Below are 20,616 nucleotides of genomic sequence, written 5' to 3'. Positions count from 1 at the left end.
TGGCGCTTGGGAAACAAGGGATGATGGTACAGTACATTGAAGAGTGAGAGGCTCAACATGTCATTAGAACATAAACTACTCATGTTCACACATATTCGTATACTTGCAGATAGACAGAAAATTGTACACACTAACTTCAGGTCCTAACCAAGTGCAGGCGACTTAGCTAGCCCATCTCCAGTGTGCTACTCTAATTTTAGCCTTGCATTTCCTGTTAACACTGGGTTAAAAAGCAAGGAACATATGAAGATGCAAAACTCACACATCTTCTAGTTTTTAAATGCAGACATTGGGGTCGAGGGTCCTTGGCACTGTATCCATGTGGTCCATTTTCTGATGCTGGAAACTAGGGGTGGGCGGAAATTGCGTAGTTGCGCTACGCAAAGCTCCGCGACACGGTAAAAAATCTCCGTGAGCACACAAAAGTTCCGCGAACATGCAGAATTGCTTGTTCCGCCCGTTCGCAATGCTTTTTTCCTGTTCACGAATGCTGTTTGTGTGCTTGGGGAGAAATATCCCGCGAACACGCATTTTGAAAGCGCAAACAAGCAAAAAATTCTGCGAAGCCGCGGAATCTTGGGCAATTCCGCTTTCTCCGCAGAACGCAAAATTACCCAAATTCCGCAAGCGGAACGGAATTAACTACCCAGGCCTATTGGAAACCTGTGTCAAGAGTCTCCTGCATGATTATATATTTTGCTAATGTACAAAGTACTAAAATCTGTTAGATGATGGTGAGCACACAAAGTCCACCACCATGAGCAGGCCACAACACTTATAACAGATGGTGGAAGCTGGTAGTGGGGTACAGGCCTGTTTTCTACCTAAACCCTGCTGAAATTGCCTACAACCTTTAACTAGTAAGATACTATGCCGTGCCTGAGCTCACCAGATACCTGATTGCATATTGTGTGCATGGGAGTACTTGGGCACAAGAGGTGTGATACCCGTGAAGGGAGGCTTTCCTGAAAGTATGTAGCCACTAAAGATGAAAGATGCTACAAAGGGTTCAGTGGTAGCCTGTGATACCACTTCCATGCAAATACCTTGCACTGATCCTCCAAGAAAAAAGTAGTAGGAGCAATCCTTTGTTGCACTGGGTCTCTAACACATGAGTTCCACCAGGTCAGCTGTGCCATGATAAAAGTAACCCAGAAGAATAACTGATCAGAGGAGAGTCCAAGGATGTAGAGAAAATGGGATGAGGCATTTGCCAACACACACCATGTGCTATGTGCTGCTGGAGAGAAGACGGCAGCAACACTTCCTTATAGACCAGCAACTTAACTACTAGTCAGTACATAAATTAAGAGTGCCATTGTTGCCATGGAGTAGTGGTACACCTGAAAAGAAAATGAAATGCCACTTACCCGGGATTGCTCCCCTATTAAAGCTTTCAGCTAACTTTCAATTTGAAGGGACTGCTGGATTTGGGTCAACTGCCCCAGGACTGGGGAAAAGGTAGCCAGTGCAGCACATCCACTACCCACATTCACTTGAAGAAACCTCTGCCGAGCTGTGTTGAGGGCAGGGAGCATCAGGGCAAATTCATTAGCTGTCTCCCTTTGAGGGATAAGGGCTTGGGGCATATGCACGAAACGTCCAGTTTGCATTTGCTAACTGGTGAATCCTAAGAAATCCCTATTTAGGAAATTCAAAATGGAATGTACAAAAACTACGATTTCCAAATAGCGATTCCTACAGATTCTCACCCACTATTAGGAAATCATTGTTTAGGACATGCTAAACCATTCGTTCCTATGTAAGTACGAACAGTTTTGTATTTCTAAATTTCAATTTCCTAAACCAAGGGTGCGGTGCCTTTGGGCCTAAGTCCTCCCTTGATGCACCCCCAAAAAATGAGTGGTGCAAATGTAAAGACCACAAATGCCCTAGGGGCGAGTGTGTGCTTTATGGCATTTCCAAAACTGCAGTTTTGGGTGCCTTTTCCTAATTAGCACATGGTTACCATCTACTTGGATTCAATGGTAATAGCATTTCCTAAATGCCCATTTCACATTTAGTAAATGCCTTGTAAATGTGCTTAAAAAAAATCGCAAATAGGAAAACCCTATTTGCGATTTCCTATCTATAGAATTGTAAAATGCAAATTCTACTGGATAGAAATCGCATTTTGCGACCACGTTTAGGCCTTTGTACACACAGAAAAGCAGTATTGCATTTCTCAATGGACCGAAATCGTGATATGGTCCTTTAAGTTTTGGGCGTTAAGAAATGCAATTTCCTTTTATACATCTGGCCCTATAACTCCAAGTCTGAGAACAAGGTCTATTCTGCTACGCCCTGCTGAAAAAGATGGAAGACGGCCTAGAGTACAGAGAACGTGTCTAAGCACAGTCAGAGGCTAGGATCCAGTTGTGTCCTATAATGCCATTATACTTCACATCACTAAATCAGACCAAGAGTGGCGACTTAGCATCACTGCCCAGAGGGAGGAAACAGCAAATGAGGCAATGTGTACCACGCAGGGAAAGCAAGAGGCGTTTACACTCACTTTATGTTCAGTGGTGTAGAAAAATTGCTCAGGGCAAAACGCTTATCAGTTGGAAAGCTGAGCAGTTAGGAAAAGTTATAAGGTGCATCAGGTTTGAGCTTTCCTGGTAATGCCTTTAAAAGACAAGGTGGGGAGCACCGTGAGGTGGTCAAGGCTCTCACATGCTATCAAGAGGGCAGAAGACATCTCGCTATGATGTGCTGATGAAAATGGAGACTTATAGTGATAGTGAATCCCTAGAATCCTGGGTGGAAGAGACTGAGTAGGTGATCATTCTAGTGGTAGTGATTGAGTCAGGGAAGCTTTTATCATTTACAATTCTAGACTTTTGAAAGAGGGACAATATGAGGTAGGTGCAGCAAGTGGTCAAGTCTGCGGTGGGCTTCTTAAATAGGAGAAATGTAAAGGATGTTTGAAAGCAGTAATAATAAGTATGATTCAGGATTCAATGGCTCAAGCACTGGGTGAGATGAGAGAGCAAGAGGCTGAATGATGATCAAGGCCAAGTGAGAAGGATCTTCTTTCTAACATTTGCCGTGAATGTCTACTGGGTTATGTAAAAGACACTCCGGACGGATACTGACGCCTCACTGCGATGCTGCTTCTGTTAGCAAAGCGTAGAGTGGCGATACACTGGGGGAGAAGACCAGTTCCGATCACAAAGGCCTGGTTGGCAGATGTTTCCTACTGCCAGGAGCAACTGACAGCTTACTGGGATCTTGTGCCACTATCGATCTGTCCGAAGGACATTTGGGAACCCTTTGTAACTTACCTTCAACAGACTATTACTGACAGACCACACACCCCGACTTCTAACACACTTAGTACATAGTTGCCTTTCTGTGTCAGTTCCCAGCAAGGTTGCGACATCTCTGCCACTGATGTTGGTGTGTGCTGGGGAGATGGGTGGGGTGGCAGGTTGATAAAATGCTGGATTATCATTGTCGCTGCCTGTGCTTTAAGTATGATGCGTACGCTACACACCGTACTCTGTACCATGGTGAATTGGGAAATAGAGGACTGTACCATGAATGACACTGTTGGGGTCTTTTTCTTGCTTATTGATTTATCTTTGAAAACTAAATAAAAATAAAAATAAAAAACATCTGCCATGAATGAGTCATTGTGAAGATGGGGCCCAGTCAAGATGAAATACGAGCCTGTAAGAGATCCATCTATTCCACAGCTATACCAGATTGCGCTTTCTTTTAGCCCTTGGCTTCACGCTTCGGCCTGACATGGATACTTTCACACAAAAAAAGCAGCTTCCTGCAGAAAACGCCTTTGAGACTGCGAATATAAAAAAATCCTTTCAAATGTAGTTCCTCATAGCTCACAACACGCACGTATTCTCATGCACAGTGGTATTTGCTCTACTTCCTGCCCCTACGGTAGCTATTCGCTTAGCGCTCTCCGTCGTGGATGACAGTGATGACCCTGGTTGGCGTAGCTGGGGATAGTGTTGCACTCTGGCATACGCCACCTCTCTCTACTTAAGGACTCGCAAATGTACATGGATTTTGAATTCTTACCTGGAAGTTGAGTCACAGCTGTTTCAAGTACTTTTAGGAGTTCACATCAGAGCTTTTGGTAACACTAGAGTTTGACTCTCTTCAGGAAAACTTCCAGCACACATACAGTCCTCAGCCACCAATACATACAACAATGAGGGGAGCACTCATAAAGTAATCAAAGGCACAAATCAATTCATGAATGCAATATAGAAGCTGTTATATCCAACGTCTAAATATATGGTCCTTCCACATTCAGACTATTGATTCAAGGGGACTCGTATATGATATATTCAACTATATTCGTGCGTCTTCAAAAATAATTCCTCAGCCCAACCACCGCGTTTCGTCCTGACAACAGGACTTCAGCCACCCTTCGGAAGTCTGCTCATTAACTACCCATGGTCTAAAACGTAGGCTTTGGTCCTATGAAGAACAGTGTCTTCTCATACTATTATTGCAGTTTTGTATAGCGCGTAGTTACCCTGGAGCATCCCAGCGCTTTCAGAACAGGGGAGGTAGTTGCGAGCAATCAGGGACAGCAGTTAGCAAAAAGGTGTGTCTTCAACTGCTTGCGAAAACGAAGAAGGCAAAGTTCAGCACGCAAACTTAAGGGGAATGAATTCCAAAGTGCGGCAATATTCACAGAAAATCTTCTTCCCCCCGTGCGGGCCCTTTTGACTTTCGGGGTCTTAAGCAGATGTTTTTTGTCCGAGCGAAGAGTCCTGCTAGTCTTGTAAGGTGTAACCAAGCTATGCAGAACAGGGGGACCTGTACCTTGCAGGATTTTATGCGCCAGACAAAGGGATTTGAATTTCACCCTTTCGCGCACAGGTAGCCAGTGCAATGCCCTCATCGCCGGTTTGGCCGACCGTGACATGGGGACGTTTTTAAGTACTCGTGCTGCAGCATTTTGAATTTGTTGTAATTTATTCAAAGTTGCCTCCGGGGCGCCCAGGTAGATGGCATTACTGTAGTCGAGCCTTGATATGATCAGCCCCTGAATTAAAAGTTTCCGAGATAGCGAGGGAAGCAGAGGCAGCACTTTACGCACCGACCAGACACCAGCCAATTTAGAAGCCTGGGTCCTGAAGGAGAGATCTTCCTCCAACCAGATCCCAAGACTCTTAATCTCCTCCTTAGGATTAGGGGGTAAGCCCAGACAACTGGGCCAGGCCGCCGCGGGGAGTGAGGATCCTTTTTGCCCCAACAGCATAATTTCGGTCTTTGAACCGTTAAGCTTTAAAGCTGACTCGCCCATCCATGTGTGGACTTTGGACAGGCAGGAGTACAGCTGGTCGGGACTTTCAGTGGCCTGGGAAAGAGCGTACACCAGCTGCGTATCATCGGCATAGCTCACGATACTGATGTTATAGGGAGCAACGACATCCTCCAAGGGGGCCATGTACACATTAAACAATGTGGCGCTCAGGGAGGAGCCCTGCGGGACCCCACAATGGAGGGGGGTAGAACGTGCGCTACCTTCCCATACCTAGTAGGTCCGATCGCTGAGAAAAGATCAAAGTCATTTCAGTGCCTTCCCCGTCACCCCGACATCTGACAGTCGCTGAAGTAACACTTGATGGTTGACAGTGTCATACTATCAATGTCAAGGTATATATACCGCACCATGTGCTTTCATGGTTCTTACCTTCCATCACGGCACCAATGACACCTAGATGTACTCTAATGGTTGTATTCCCCAAACACAGACCACTTACTCTACTGAGGATCCACCACCCTGCCTCCTACTACACCATCCTAGAGACCTAAGATTGCCTTCTCAGGTCGGGTGCCGGGTATGTGGCTTATTGCTTGGATATACTGGGGTAACTGGGTGCGAGATTGATCAGGACATCAGTGGCCGAGGAGTCCTCAGCTGATCCAGCCCAGAAGGTGCACTAAAGGGGCCAACACATTTGTTCTTTAAGCACATTCATGACTTGTTGCTGCCTTAGAACAACTGTATATGTTTCTCTTCACATTTATTTCAACACATCACTTTTTTAGCCAATGTATTTGGGAAAGAGTGCTGAGAAAATTGAAGTGGTTGACTTTTCTTTCTATTTTCTGGCAAGAGAGTTCCCTCTCTTACTCGCTTGGAACAGTATTGGCTGGCATCACAACCATTTTCTGGGTTGAATTAGCTGCCAGCCCAGCCCCCGTCTCTAACCACTGCACTGGTTTTCTGTAAACTAGAATAACATGAAAACACTCTGCTGTACCACCAGTTATACATCTACCACCAGCATGTGGCGCTTATGTTACAGTTCTGTGCAATGTACCTAAGTTGAAGGAGGGGCAATTAGAAACCCACGATATTTAAAAAAATAAAACCCTGTACAGGGGTGAGAAACAACTCCTCTGCAGGTTCTACCAGCCCCGGCACTAGGGGTAGTAAAGGTCGAGACAGGTGTTTCTTATGCAGCGTCTCGAAAATCACGGATGTCGAGGAATCCATGCGGGACCGTGATCGTCGCCTACTGTGACGCCGTCTCGATCTCATTGAGGACCTGTGACGACTCCGCGATCTCCCCCTCCGACCGGAGGGAGATCGCGATCTCCTTGGCTTCGGGCACTCAGCCGGCTTCACCCGAGTGGGCGACTTTTGCCCGGCAGGGGCCCTCGGCCGAGGGGTACCCTTAGGGGGCATCGGGAATCGAGGCCGCAAAGCCGTCCTCGGAGGAACCAGAGGAGGCCTGTCAGCCGGAAGCTGAGGTTGAGGTTGAGGAGGAGGTGGAAGTGGAAGTGGAGGTGGGGTGGGAGCCCGCGGCGGTGGTCCCCTGGGCAATGGAGGAGGGGGCGTAACTGACTTCGGCCTAGAAGGCGTAAACACTTCAGAATACACCGAGCCCGGTGATCCGCCTTCTTTCCTATGCTGGGGCGTTGGATAATCCCTCATAGGCACCTGCCGCCTGCTCGACTGACTCCTGGCGCCAGAACTCCTTCTGCGCCTCTTTGGCGTCGAAGAACGTCGACCCGACGGCGAGCGTCAGCCCCTCGCCGGCGAGCGTCTCCTCCTCGACTCCGAACGCCTCTTCCATGACGTCGAACGCCTTCGCCTCGACGGCGACCTTCGCCTTGACAGCGACCTTCGCCTTGACGGCGATCTTCGTCTTGACGGCGAGCGTCTCCTCGACGCCGAACGCCTCCTCGACGTCGAGGATCCCCTCGACGACAACCTCCTTCTCTTCGCCGACGGCGAAGTCGCCACGACGGCGAGCGCCTATGCCGGGCCACCTCTCGACGACGACGATTACTCGACGACGACGAAATCGTCACCGGTGATCTCGACGGTGGTCTATCCAGTTCCCTCGACGCCGAGCGTCGACGCCACTTCAACCCAGAGCCCTGGGGAGACAGGGAACAGACTGCAGTCATCCCTCTCGACGCCGTAGTCGGTGCAATCGACGCCGACGGCGAATGGGGATGCTTGCTGGTCTTCCTGCCCTTGGGGAGCCCCCCAGAGGCCTCAGCATGGGCAGAGGAAGCCCTTCCAGACCCACCTTTTGCCTTCAGTCTTCTGTCTTCCAGGCCTTGGAGCCTGATCTTCAATCTGTCCCTCAGGGTTCTGCTAGAGAAGCCCTGGCAGATGTCACACTCCTCTGGGACATGAGATGAGGTAAGGCAGATGATGCACACCTCGTGTGGGTCCGACTTGGCTTTCTTGCTCAAGCATATTGGCAAATAAAGAGTGCACTAAGACAAACACAAGGAAGAAACACCAAAGTACTTCAAGAAAAGCACTCAAAAACTTGAAAAAAGTGAAAAATCACCAATTAAACCCTTGAAAAGGGAGAGCTTAATGCTCCAGGGTCCTGCTTGCAGGAGCCGGAAAAAAGAACTGAAAGTAAAAGGGACCTGCAGTGCATTCTGGGATACTGTGAGACTTCTGAAAAGTTCTCTTAAAGGCACAGTATCCTGTTCTGAGCCAAATAATGGCAGCCTATGGGGCTTGTCTGTCCACTTCTTCCTCTCTATCATTCCAGAGGGTTTTGCTGTTACAGGCAAGGTTTTTCTCTTAGAAAACCCTGGACAGGCTGTGCTGTTTGTGGATTTTGGTGGAATTTCTAGTTGAAGTACTGGACAGTGTAGCCTGTGGATATAGGCTGCATTATCTGTCTTTAAATTCTCTCTTAAGTGTCGATGCAGTTCTGCATGTTTTGACAGCTTAAGAGATTATTTTTGATTGCTCCGGGGTTCACGCACATGGGCGGGACTATTCACTAGATTATGACTATACACAGAGATCCCCTACTACAGAACACAGACATTTGTTTTAATGTCGCACTCTACCTACTGAAATGTAGGGCAGCGAGAAAATCGATAATACTGTGATATTGATTCAGAAAAGGGGGTGGTGATGAACAGAGTGTCTGAATTAAGCAGACCACTCTTACCCAGTCCAAAGATCAGGGCTTGATCCATCACCGTTATTTAGCTCACTGCCCCATCCCAGCTCAGAACCTGGCTATATGCAAATTAGTCTGTCCCTGGCCCAGTGCATCATGGGAACAGGGCAGACCAAACTACCAAGCCAATTCTTCACCAGAAAGGAGACAAGCTTCCGGGGACCGGTTTCTGGCATTTCAGCCGTCGTCGGCCCGGCTTGCTTGAATCCTGATGGAGCAGTGAGCAAGGGACTCATGTCTGAGTATACCCTGCCACACCTATAGTGGCCAAAAACGATTCAGAAAAGGGGGTGGCGATGAACAGAGTGTCTGAATTAAGCAGACCAGAAAGATCAGCAGGGGACGGGCAAGGTCCACATCATTTGGCATTCCTAAGAGGACCAATTTAGGATCCGGTGGCAATGGGACCTCCAGAACCTCCCCCAACTCTTTCAACACTTCTTGCCAATATTTCTGTATTGTAAGGCATGACCAAATGACATGGTAGAAGTCTCCTTCAGCACTGCCACATCTCAGACATCGTGTGTCACTAATCCTACCCATCTTGTGTAGTCTCACCCTATCGTAGTATGTTCTGTGTAGCACATTGTATTGTATAAGTCTTAGCCTGGATTTTATAGCTACTTCCCTAGGATGCATTAGGACTGTGTCCCAGTCTACCGTGTCCATTTCACCCACTTCGGTCTCCCACTTCCTCTTGAGGTCGCCCAGGTCGTCTGTCATGTTATTCATCAATGTTTTATACGTGAAGGAAACTACCTTTTCTGGCATTTGTTCCTGCAGTAGTCTGCCCTCCAAAAGTGCGTACTCCGGGAGTGAGGCCAACTGGATTTTTTCTGTGCGCCACACGTGTCGTAGTTGTGTGTATTTAAAAATTTGTGTGCTGTGTAGGCCAAATTCCCTTTGCAGCACAGCGAAAGATTTCAACTCCCCCTTAGCTATTATGTCACCTATATTCGAGATCCCAATATCATCCCATCGCTGGAAGCCATTTAATTTATGCAGTTCTGTCAACCACGTACATTGCCAGATCGGGGTCTGGCGGGTAGGTTTTTTCTTCCATCCCGTGCGTGCCGACGCTTTATTCCACACCGCCAGTGGGAGCCCCGTGGCTGGAAGAAGTTTCGTACTACCCTTTCCCCCATATAGGTAATAAATACAAGGCCGGGCGCCCATTCTGTATCTTTCTAGGGCATATGTGGGGTTGTCCACCGGTGCATGTAGCCAGTCATTGATAGGGGCTAAATGTTCTGCCCAATAATAGGCTTTCAAATTTGGGAGAGATATTCCTCCGCTATACTGATGACATTGGAGAGTGCTCAGCGTGACCCTCGGTTGTTTGCCCAGCCAAAGGAAGGCCCTAAGTTCTGCATTTATTCTCCCGAACACCGTATGTGGCAGGGGGTAATACTCATTTTGGAGTGCATATAAGAATTTTGGAAGCGTTATCATTTTAAACATGGCTGCTCGCCCTAGTATGGTAAGAGGGAGCTGTCGCCATCTATGCGCGTCCTCCATGAAGTTCTGTATTATGCGTTCTACATTCTTAGCGTAGGACTGTTTGTTGTCCAGTGTCACATGAACCCCAAGGTACTGAAACCCCTCAGTTGTCGTCAACCTATCGGGCAATTCCGTCCAGCTACCGCGCCCGCTGGGGTCGTAGAGGACTGACTTGTGCCAGTTTATCTGGTATCCCGCGTGCTCTCCATAGCGTTTCAGTTCCATAAAAAGCTCCGGGATCGTGGTTTCCGGCTTTGTGATGTAAAGGAGGACGTCATCCGCGTAAAGCGAAATTATTTCCTCGGCTGGGTCTGCCTCTCCCCTCCTGGGGCCCCTGATGTCTACATTTTGGTGAAATCTACCCGCCAGCACCTCAATTGTGAGTGCGAAAAGGAGGGGGGACAGTGGACACCCCTGTTGTGTCCCTCTCTGGACCGGGAAGTCACGAGATATGGTACCGTTTATCCTAACCCTGGCTCTGGGCTCCGTGTATAACAGGCGTTTCCATGTCTGAAATTTAGGGCCAAAGCCGAACTTAGTCAGTACCCCCTCAAGGAAAGGCCAATGTACTGCGTCAAACGCCTTTTCGGCGTCCAATGACAGGAACCAATGGGGCTCCTCCCTGTCACTCACCTCTTGCAACCAGTTATGAGTGCGCCTGAGGTTCAGACGGGTGGCCCTATCTGGAAGGAAGCCCGCCTGGTCTAGGTGGACTAGTTCCGATATCACCGCCCGAAGGCGGAGAGCTAGGATAGTCGCCAACAATTTCACCTCTATATTCAAGAGGGAGATGGGGCGGTATGATGTGCAGTCGTCCGCTGGTTTACCCTCTTTATGGATCGGGATCATCATTGCCATGCATAAGTCTGGCGGGAGCCGCACCTCCTGTACTGCTTCCTCAAACAGCCCCAGCAGGTGGCGCGCCAATAGATGCGCCGTTCGTTTAAAAAATTCTGCTGGGAACCCATTCGGACCTGGCGATTTTCCCGCTCTCAATTTAGTCAGGGCTATTTTTATTTCATCTAGGGTAATGTCTGTCTCCAGCCCTCTTTGATCGTCCGCGGACAGGACCGGTAATTCAGTCATTTCCATGTATCTCAACGCATCTTCCTGTGTCCCCAAATCTTTGGCCCTATAGAACCTCTCATAATGGGCAGCGAACGTCTCTGCAATCAGAGTATCCGATCTAACCAAGTCCCCCCTGGGGTCTCTGACTTGCTCCAACCACCTGGCTGCGCGTTCCTTCCTACTGAGCCACGCCATTAACTTTCCTGATTTATCCCCCACGTCATATAAGCGGTGCAGTGTGGCCAATGCCTGGGTCTTCGCTTCTCCCGTAACTAATTCTCGGTATTGATGCTGCACGTCCGTCAGCCTCTGAAGTATCCCTGTCTCCCCAGCAGCCTGTTACTCCCCCTCTAGTTCCAGTATTTGTGTCTCCAGGGCCCCAACTTCGGTCTCTAGTTTCTGCCTTTCTGCCGCCAGTCTGTTCTGGGCTCTATCTCTTAGTACCGCCTTAAACGCCTCCCAGAAGACCGCCCTGGATTTAACTGTGCCCTCATTTTCTGCTATGTAGATCTTGATGTCTGCTCTAATTCCCTTGATTATGGTAGTGTTTTGTAGGTCCCAAGCCGTCAACCTCCAGGTGCCTTTCTTCTCACCCCTTCCCCCCCCCATCTATCGCCAGAAGTGGGGAATGGTCCGATATCCCTCTCGCTTTGTATTCCGCTATGTTCCCTCTCGTCAGAGTCTGTCTGGGTAGGAAAATGTAATCAACTCTCGAATACACTCTGTGAGAGCCCGAGAAATAGGAGTAGGCCTTTTGTTCTGGATGTAGCCATCTCCAGACATCTGTGAGCCCTATGTTAGTAAATGTTTTGGAGAGTAAGGTCTGTGCCTGATCCCGGTTTCCAGTGCTCGTCCTGTCCATTGTGGGTTCCATCACGTCATTAAAGTCGCCCCCGATGACTTGAGTGGTATCTGCTGTATCCATTAGTATGTCTGTCACCCCTCGGAGTGTTGCAGCCTGTAGCTTTGGGGGCGCATAAACCGAAACTATCGTGTATTCCCTGCGTTTCCACATCCCTTTCACCCCTACATAGGTCCCCTGGGGGTCAATCCATGCCTGGGCTATGCGGAATGGCGGGGTCTTCTTCATGAGTATCGCTACCCCTCTGGACCCTGTAGTGAACCCCGCATGTGCAAGGACTCTATACTGCCCTCTCGCCAGGAATGCACAATGTGTCCCTTTCCTGCAGGAGGATTACGTCGGGATTCTACCTTTTTATGTATGCATTCACTAACCCTCTTGATTTTACTACCTAGCCCGTTCGCATTCCATGTGAGAACACTGAATCCCTCCTGGTCTGGAACCTCTCCCGTATGGTCACCTGACATCCTGTCCTGGTCTCTGAGCATTGATGCTGGTACTCGGTGTGGATACGGAATCTCGGGCATCAGAATGTGTGACCTGTGTGATGTGACCCCCCCCCACCACTCTCAACTCCCAAACTCTTCACCCTCCCCCCAACCAGAACATTTCCTCGCTGTATATTTGCATTTTTGCACTTACGCAGATGTCACTTTATATCGTGTTGTTATCAGCGTGAAGCATTACTTGAGATCTGCCATTAACAAGTGCACTTTATGAGAAATCCTCGTCCTAGGGTCAAATTTGTATTTATGCACAGGTCACTTTATCTTAGGTTAGGATCATCAGTAGGTATCGAAAATTCTCTTTTTCATTATTCACTATGCTGTAGAAATCGTACTGGAATGAAACATAGAGTAAAGGGAAATTGTGCCGGAATGAAACATAGAGTAAAGAGAATAATAGTCTTTTTGTATATCATTCTGAATTTTTACTTATGCTATGTTGAATGTATGCTCATGTTAATCGAGGAGTATAAGTTAAACCTTTGGTAAAAACAGCTATTTGATGATTGCGATTTTTTGGTCTCTTGCATATGCACTTTCTAGCACTACGCACCTTTATATGGAGTATTAATTGTTACTGTTTTCAAATATTATAATATTTATATAGTAGTGTTCCTCCTTTCGGTACTAAAGTCACCTTGAGAGTCGACTCACGGAATAATTCCTTATAAACTGTGTAGTAAGCGTAGCGTAATGTATTTATGTTTATGATGTTTATTTTGTAAACATGTATTGATATTTTATTTTTATGTTTTTATTTAAATTGTTCAGCTTACATGCTTGTGTAAAACAAACCGAATAAAGCTTTATGAACTGAACTGAACGGAACTCCAACTTCAACAAATGCGAGACCGATTGCATTTGCAATGCAATAGGTCTCGCAAAGTTAGAGCTGTTGGCATTGAAAATGACATTGGTTTTTACTTTTTTATACCATTGGCAATGCTAATATAATAACTCCACTGCAAATAAAAAAACAGTAAAAAAAATTGTTCTTTTCAACGCCAATAACTCTAACTTTAACAAATGCGAGACCTATTGCATTGCAAATGCTTGTTCTTTATTGTATTTGCCAGCGCTTTGAAAAACGTGAATTCAAGATGTATGCTTTACAAGAACCTCTCTTGTGTCTGATTTAAACATGCTTTAATGTTGCTTCCTGACATAAATTAGGCCACATATAGGTAGGGTGCACATGACAACTGACTTGCCTCTTAATTCACTAATGGCATTGTTGTCACGGCAGGGGGTGGGACCTGAATAATTTTAAATTCACATTTTAAAAATGTCACTTCTAATTATCTCTCAAAGCAGTGATATAATGTGAAACGCTTATGCATGTTGAATAAATATACCTTTTTGTATTTTGGAGAACTTTTTAGATGGTTTCGTTGCCAAACATGTTCAGGGCTCGGCTCTCCCCGGTAATTTGTTGGCTCGCTCAACTCTAGTTTGTGGTATTATACAGAAGTAAATACAAAACAGTAAAGCCAAGCTGATTCTGAAACGAACCCTTTCCTCTGGTAAGGGTGTTCGACTAACTATCACCAGAGACAGGACCGTAAAGTCAAATAGGTTAGTTGAAATTGACAGAAAATGAACCAGACAATGGATCTCCTCAAACAACCAGGGAAGCAGCTGGTCTCGCACCGCCCAAGGAAGCGTGCAACGGATGCTTCGTGAAACGTCTGGGCAGGCTCTACAGGTCTTTCTGAGGAGACTTTGTTGTCCGGAGGGAACCTTTTTCAAGTGAAATTCTGTCCACCAACTCTCTGAGCTATGTACCCGGCTTAAATTTGGGTGGTATTTTTCAAACAACCAAAGAAAGAGAAAGAAACACATTTTTGAGTTACAGACAACTCAAAGAAACGTTCTCTTAGTAGTAAGATACTTCGATTCGCAACTCCAGTCATTCTTCCCATTGAACTTACTGTGTCTTCCCCCGCCACAGTCAGGACCCCTTTCAGGCTGCTGATTCTACCCACCCACCGCCTGACCGCCAAGCAAAAATTCCAACCTGCTGACCAACCTTCTTCTGAAGGGCACCTCACAGTCAGCCCACTGTGAACATAAAAAATGGTCAGATACAGGGAAAGTAGGGCGTGTCATGTTTTAAAGAAGTGGGTCATGCTAAAACATACCACTGGCCAGCTTCTTTCCTGACTTTATAAAAATTTGCTGATTTTTGACTTCTCTATACCTCGCAGAAAGCAGCATCAGCAGTGTAAGGCAACACGAGGCTCCCTGCTCAAAATACCAGTCTTGTATCTTTTCAGGAAGTTAACAGCAACGGAAATGTGTGGACTGGAGGGGAGCATATTTTTGGAAATACGGAGGGCAGGAAGTGAAACTAGTCTCTTTGCAGAAAAAAGCAGAACAAGCAATGGCAAAGCCAAACGGTCTTACCGCTGTAAGGCGTAAGCGGACCTTTTGGGCTTTGCTGATGCTTATTGTCTATGCTGAATTGATAAATGAGAAAATGCTTGTAGTATGCACATGCCCAACACATCGTGACGCAATAGGCAGGATGGGTGGAGGAAGGAACAGAAGAACATAAGGGGAGCAACATGGAGAATGCATGGGGATATTTAAATGGGAAGATCTGTACACGTGATAGAGTACACAGAACTCATGCACTCCCATGGGGTGTTGGAAGAAAAAGAAAAATGTAAGACATGGAAAGATACAAGTCATCCAATCAAAAGGATGCCCCAGGGGAGGGAGAAACAGAAGCAGAAGAAGAAAAGCCATTGAATAAAACGTAAAGGAATGAGACTGGCAATAACCCCAATCAATCATACGCAATGGGCTCCTGAAAAGCTCATTTGATGTATTGGCACAATAGACAATAGGCATTCGACACCGAACAACTAAAATCTGTCTGTAGGCAACACCCAAAAAAAAACAATAAGAAAACCTAGCCATCTCATTTCTCGCTTTCAGTCTGATTACAAAATTGTGTGACAGGAAGTTATAACACTAACAGTCTCAAACCCCCCACACTGAAAACAGAATGGAACTGCTTGCATGGGACTTCCATTTTGTCTTATGTAGCACGTGAGCTGCATGATCTGATAAGGGTTGTGCTTGTGTTACCCGAGTGTACGACTAATTGTGTTCCATGCTACAGCGTTCCCTAAAAATAGACAATGCCTAACCATGCACACACCTTTTGTATCCCCGAATATGTGCTTCTGATACATGCGGGATGAGGTGATCATGCTCTCTGCGATTGCCTCAGAAAATTCGGAAACTCCTGATGGCATGTGTGCTGCTGAACCACCTGAGGGTGACCTAAGACACAGATGATACTATCGCACACTCTATGCAAGTGAAAAGACATATGATATCGGTTTCCAAAACAGGCATAAGTAATGGTTTCTCAATGTGAACGGGTCACTCTCAGTTTGGCCCCGTAAAAGTGAGGGAAGTCTACTAATGTGTTCATTAACATCTGAGGAAGCTGATAATCAATGTTACCAGATCAACATCACTGAGGAAGAGCATTATGGTACTAATGTTGAGAACTTAATGGGTCGTCAGAAAGGTATAGCACCAATTGATATTTACTACCTAGCAATATATCTTCCAGTCCAATTTTTTTCTCAAAACATAATTTAAGTGCCCCATCACTTGATTTTGACTATGACTGGCAATTGTTTCCCTGCTTCAAACTTTTCCTTTCTTATCCAGTTGATTAATGCAGTGGGTTCGGCTTGACTGTAACATTACAGTGGAGAAGTGTGGCTCACCGATTAGAGCGGCAGACCCTGAGGCAGAGGTCTGGCCCGGGACCAGGGTTCAATTCCCGACGTGGCAGGGTCTTGGGCTCAATGTCCACGGACTCGATAATTCTAGCCTCGGTGCCCACTCTAATCATGGGTCCCACTCTGCAACTCTGGGCAATAGCTTGCTCAATCTCCACAACGGCCCCGAAAGCGCTAGGATGCCTGGCTTCACCTTGGAGGTGCCCAGTAAGGGGGCATCTCACAGGGAAAGCCAGGAAGGGTTCCACAGCGGTATACAGCGCCAAGATACCTTTCAGGTGATAGTGCGCTTTACAAGTATACTTACATTTACATTACACGTGTGTGCCTCTGGAGGAGAAGCATAGAAATTATTATTATTTAGAGCTGACTGCCCATTCCATCTTTAAATTCAAAGATGTGTAAAAGTTGGTCCTTGTGCCTTGATATGTTAAGATTGACCACATTTCAAAAAGACTGCTCCATTCCCTCCTGGTTGCAGAAGTTCTCAATTCCATTTAAAACTCGTTATATAGTACCCCATGCCTTCTAAGGGTCTGGCTTCAAATCCCAGATGAACACACATTCTTTTTATGCTCCATCCTCCTCGCTCTTAGTAGCATTTGTGTGTTCTGTTGCAGTTTTTAATACTGGGAAAGAGACGCTAATGTCCAACTGGACAAGATAAGCTTAAGACTTACAATGCCCTTTGCAAAAGATATACAGGAACTTTTTCTTCAAAGGTTACTTTTAAAGCTGACATTTTAGCACTCAAATTGATTGATAAGATTTCATCAATCGTGAATGTGAACTTACAAGCTCTCCTCCCTTTAAATAGGCGGGTGGCATTGCCCATCTTGAGAGAACAACCCTTCCAAAGAATGACTCCGTTAAGAGATAACAAGCAAGCGTACCTTGAACATACTCAACGATAAATCACATCATCTAGTGCCAACGATGGGTGTCACTCAAAAGGTATAGTAGCACTGACCATGGATCACTTAGAACATTTTTGAAAGTATAAACTTGTTTAGGAAAAGTAGACCCCACATTCCTCATAAAACGCAAGCCCTCACAGGCTGCACCAATAAGTGGATTTGGACCAAATGTCTGCCAAGTGCAGAGTAGGGCACACGGAGGCCTCTCGTACTCTAAGGCAGAGAGAACCAGTGGTTGTTGGAGATTAAGTTGGAACAGTTTATGCTAAAAATGCTATTGTTGACAAATCAAATGATAGAACTCTAGGACTTGATCTGGCTTGGTGGTGTCTTGAAAGCAAGGATTAGGTGTGTGTGTACCTGCTGAGTTTTAAAACAGAATGTTTCTCTGGTCCCTGGAATTGATGCAGGTATGGACACAAAGAAACAGCTTCATCGTATAAAATGTCACCAGCAAAGGTGACTTACAATGATTCAAGTAAGTTCTCTAGATTACACAGAATTGTATAACTTCAAATCAGGGAAACTGAAGAGGGTAGTTAGCTAGCTGCTGAGTCAGACATTGCATTTTCTAGGCTGTTTCTATTTTATTTTTCCCACCACATCAGAATAAAAGTACAGGCGACTGGTGTAATATATACCAAGAGCTATTATTCACTCTTTTAATTCAGAATGAGGAAATAGCTATCATCTTGCCATTAATGCCAAAGCAACACCATATCAATCCATTCTGAACCTGGGAGAGGAAACAGACGAGGCCTAAAACTTATCACTTTTAATTCTAGTTGTTATAAGGTTAACTATGCGTTAACCTTTAATGAACAAAGTGCTAGGACAGTTTAGTAGATTTACATTTTTCTAGTAGATTTTTAGTTTCTCGCTAAATGGCATATATATATATATATATATATATATATATATATATATATATATATATATATATATATATATATATATATATATATATATATCGCTAGCTTTCTTCTCAGCTAGGCAGGAATTGATCCGATTGAAAGCCTTATAATGAACTCTATGTCGTGAAAGTAGGTCTTGAACTAATGAATAGTGACAGGTGTACCAGCTTCTCGCCCCTCCCCCCACCAAGGATCATCAGGCAGGAGCACCTCTCATTCAAACTACGTACCAGAAGGTGCCCAGTGTCATTACATTTCAAATGATGAATCCACTTCTGTGAGCCAGAATGAAATACCACTTTAGGGTAAAATGATTCCACTGGCTTATAGATTATTTATTTACCATACGTCGAAAGACATAAACAGGAATATTGATTTACAGCATTCAACTGCACCTTGATGTGACTTTTTAGTAGCAATTTTACTCAAGTTCATAAGGGCATCATTGGACTAAGGTTTTGTTTTCGCTTTTTAGAAAGTTCACTTTCCAAATTACAGAAGGAGACACAATAGAAATTTGGTAGATCTTTAGTACTTATCATCTAAGGTGGTTCCAAAGATGGGGCAGAGAAGGGTAAAGGTCTCTGTTCATAGATAATACTTCGTACGGGTACCTCAAGCTTAAGAAAGTTCACATGTTGGGCTCAGCAGACGTTCTTTCCACAGGTGTCAAAAACTGTGCGGTTCTTTTTCCAGATGAAAGAATTAACCAAGGACATCATTTTAAACTAATTGCAGACAAATCAGTGAGGAAAGCGTTAGATGTTGATCTTAGGTACTCAATACACTTTAAGCAGGATTTGGTGATATTGTGCCACTGAATCATCTTAACGCGTTATCTTCACATTTCCTTTCTTTCATAAAATCCAAAGTGAATGTTTGCAATCTCTGCTTTTAGCGAGCCACATCCAATCTCTACTGCAGACTCTAAATTTCTGTATAACAGGGTTACAAGTTTGGGATATTTTCAGCAGGGGTACATATGTTTATAAATTTGCAAAACAAGTAGGTACACCAGATATTTAAATATATATTTCAAAACAATAATTCTAGAAGCATATTATTGGAATCTTTTTTATCTATTTTTATTTTTACTATTTTAGAGAAATACAGGGTTCAGTAATTTTCTTTTTAGCTGCTGAATAAATGTTGATAAAACATTCCATTGAATAATCCCAGATGTTGTTGGACAGATGCCTAGTTGACCTCTTATTCATTCAGTCTAACACCGCCATGACTTACCTTGTTCAAGCCATCAAGCTCTTCCTCCTGTTTGGCCTTCAGCTGCCCAAAGACTTTGCCACCTGAAAAAGAAAGACAGCAGATGATTTGCTGCCACATTGTGAGGGATGACGATTACCACGAAGCACTGACTCATAAATGTACCTGCGATGTGGACGGTTCCACCAGTAGAATGTCACAAACAAACATCCCCAAAGTTACAAATAACGAGGAGAAACAAAAATGGGTTGCCTACATCTCCAACTGGAAAGTGTGTCAACTGACTGCTGTCATTCAATGGGGACATTGTGACCGGGTCCTTGGTGTCAATAATAAGATCCAAGAATTGTTGCTCTAAAAGTCCAACGTCTTACATGATCTTTAAAAGTACATTTATGCCCTAGGCTTGGAGCCAGAAAACTAATGATAGTGGAAAATGCAGCCCTATATACACACAGCCGTCATAGACTTGATAAACGACTGCCTTTAAAGGGAGTGGTTTTTCTGATTTTGTACACTACAAACTCTAAGGTTGCAGTGAATGGCAACATACGACTTTCAAATGGGGTTGGAATGCAAAGTCCCAAAGTCACATCTGGCATGTGACTGCCTTTGCCCGAGCCTTCCCAGCACTAGCCAGGAAAAGCCTCTAATGCAACGTTCCTTTAACAAATCGTTAATAGGTGTGACATCGACACTTCCATAGGTTTAACTGAAGAATGGTGACCTATAGAAAGAGGGATCTTTGAGCGTTGACAATGACTACCAGGGAAGAACAGATCATGCATGAGCGTTTGGGATCTTCAGACAGAGGTGGAAGAAAGATCTGTCTCATGGAGACCAATACAGTCCATAGGGGATATGCGTCTTTTGCGGTGGATCAAGGAACATAGTGGATATCAGCCTAGGATGGCTGCCTTAGTCAAAGCAATACTGTTGTCCGACTGTCTGTCTTCGCAAAAGGCTCCATGTTAAAACATCAACTGAAAAAACACAGAATCAAATGTACACTGGCAGGATAATGACCTTTTCATAAATACTGGGTATTGCCTTTACATAAATACTCCCTTACAATAGTTTTGAACTGATTTGTGTTCCTAACTCCATTCAAACTCATTTCCACCTTTTGTAGGACTGGATCAATTTACAATTCCAACTCCAGGTCTAGGAAGTTTAAGGGCAGGTGCTTGATAGTGGGTTTGGCGTCTCCAGACACTCTTCTAAAGATATCTTGAGCACTCCATGTTTTCAGCATATTGTTTGCAGTGTCTTTTTACATGATACCCATCAAAATGGCAGCCTGTAGATAACATTTCCCTCTGAACTCAATGGACAACTATTGCGTCCACAACGTGAAGTTACCATGTAATTAAGGGTAGGACTGGAACCTCCTTGATAAACACTGGTCTCCTCTGCACAAAAC

The 20,616-nt window shown here is 45.2% G+C and overlaps 1 protein-coding gene across 1 annotated transcript in view; it reads right to left on the bottom strand.

Moving 5' to 3' along the window:
- The window catches only part of AIF1 (allograft inflammatory factor 1), a 154,733-nt gene that overhangs the window by 47,035 nt on the left and 87,082 nt on the right, over positions 1-20,616 (bottom strand). Inside the window, exon 2 of the mRNA XM_078645953.1 lies at positions 19,215-19,276. Coding sequence (XP_078502079.1) covers positions 19,215-19,276 — 62 coding nt within the window. The remainder of the gene's footprint in view (positions 1-19,214; positions 19,277-20,616) is intronic.

The sequence above is a fragment of the Lissotriton helveticus genome, chromosome 5_1, assembly GCF_964261635.1.
Source record: "Lissotriton helveticus chromosome 5_1, aLisHel1.1, whole genome shotgun sequence".
Classification (NCBI taxonomy): Eukaryota; Metazoa; Chordata; class Amphibia; order Caudata; family Salamandridae; genus Lissotriton; species Lissotriton helveticus.
This window is presented reverse-complemented; position numbering and strand designations above follow the sequence as displayed.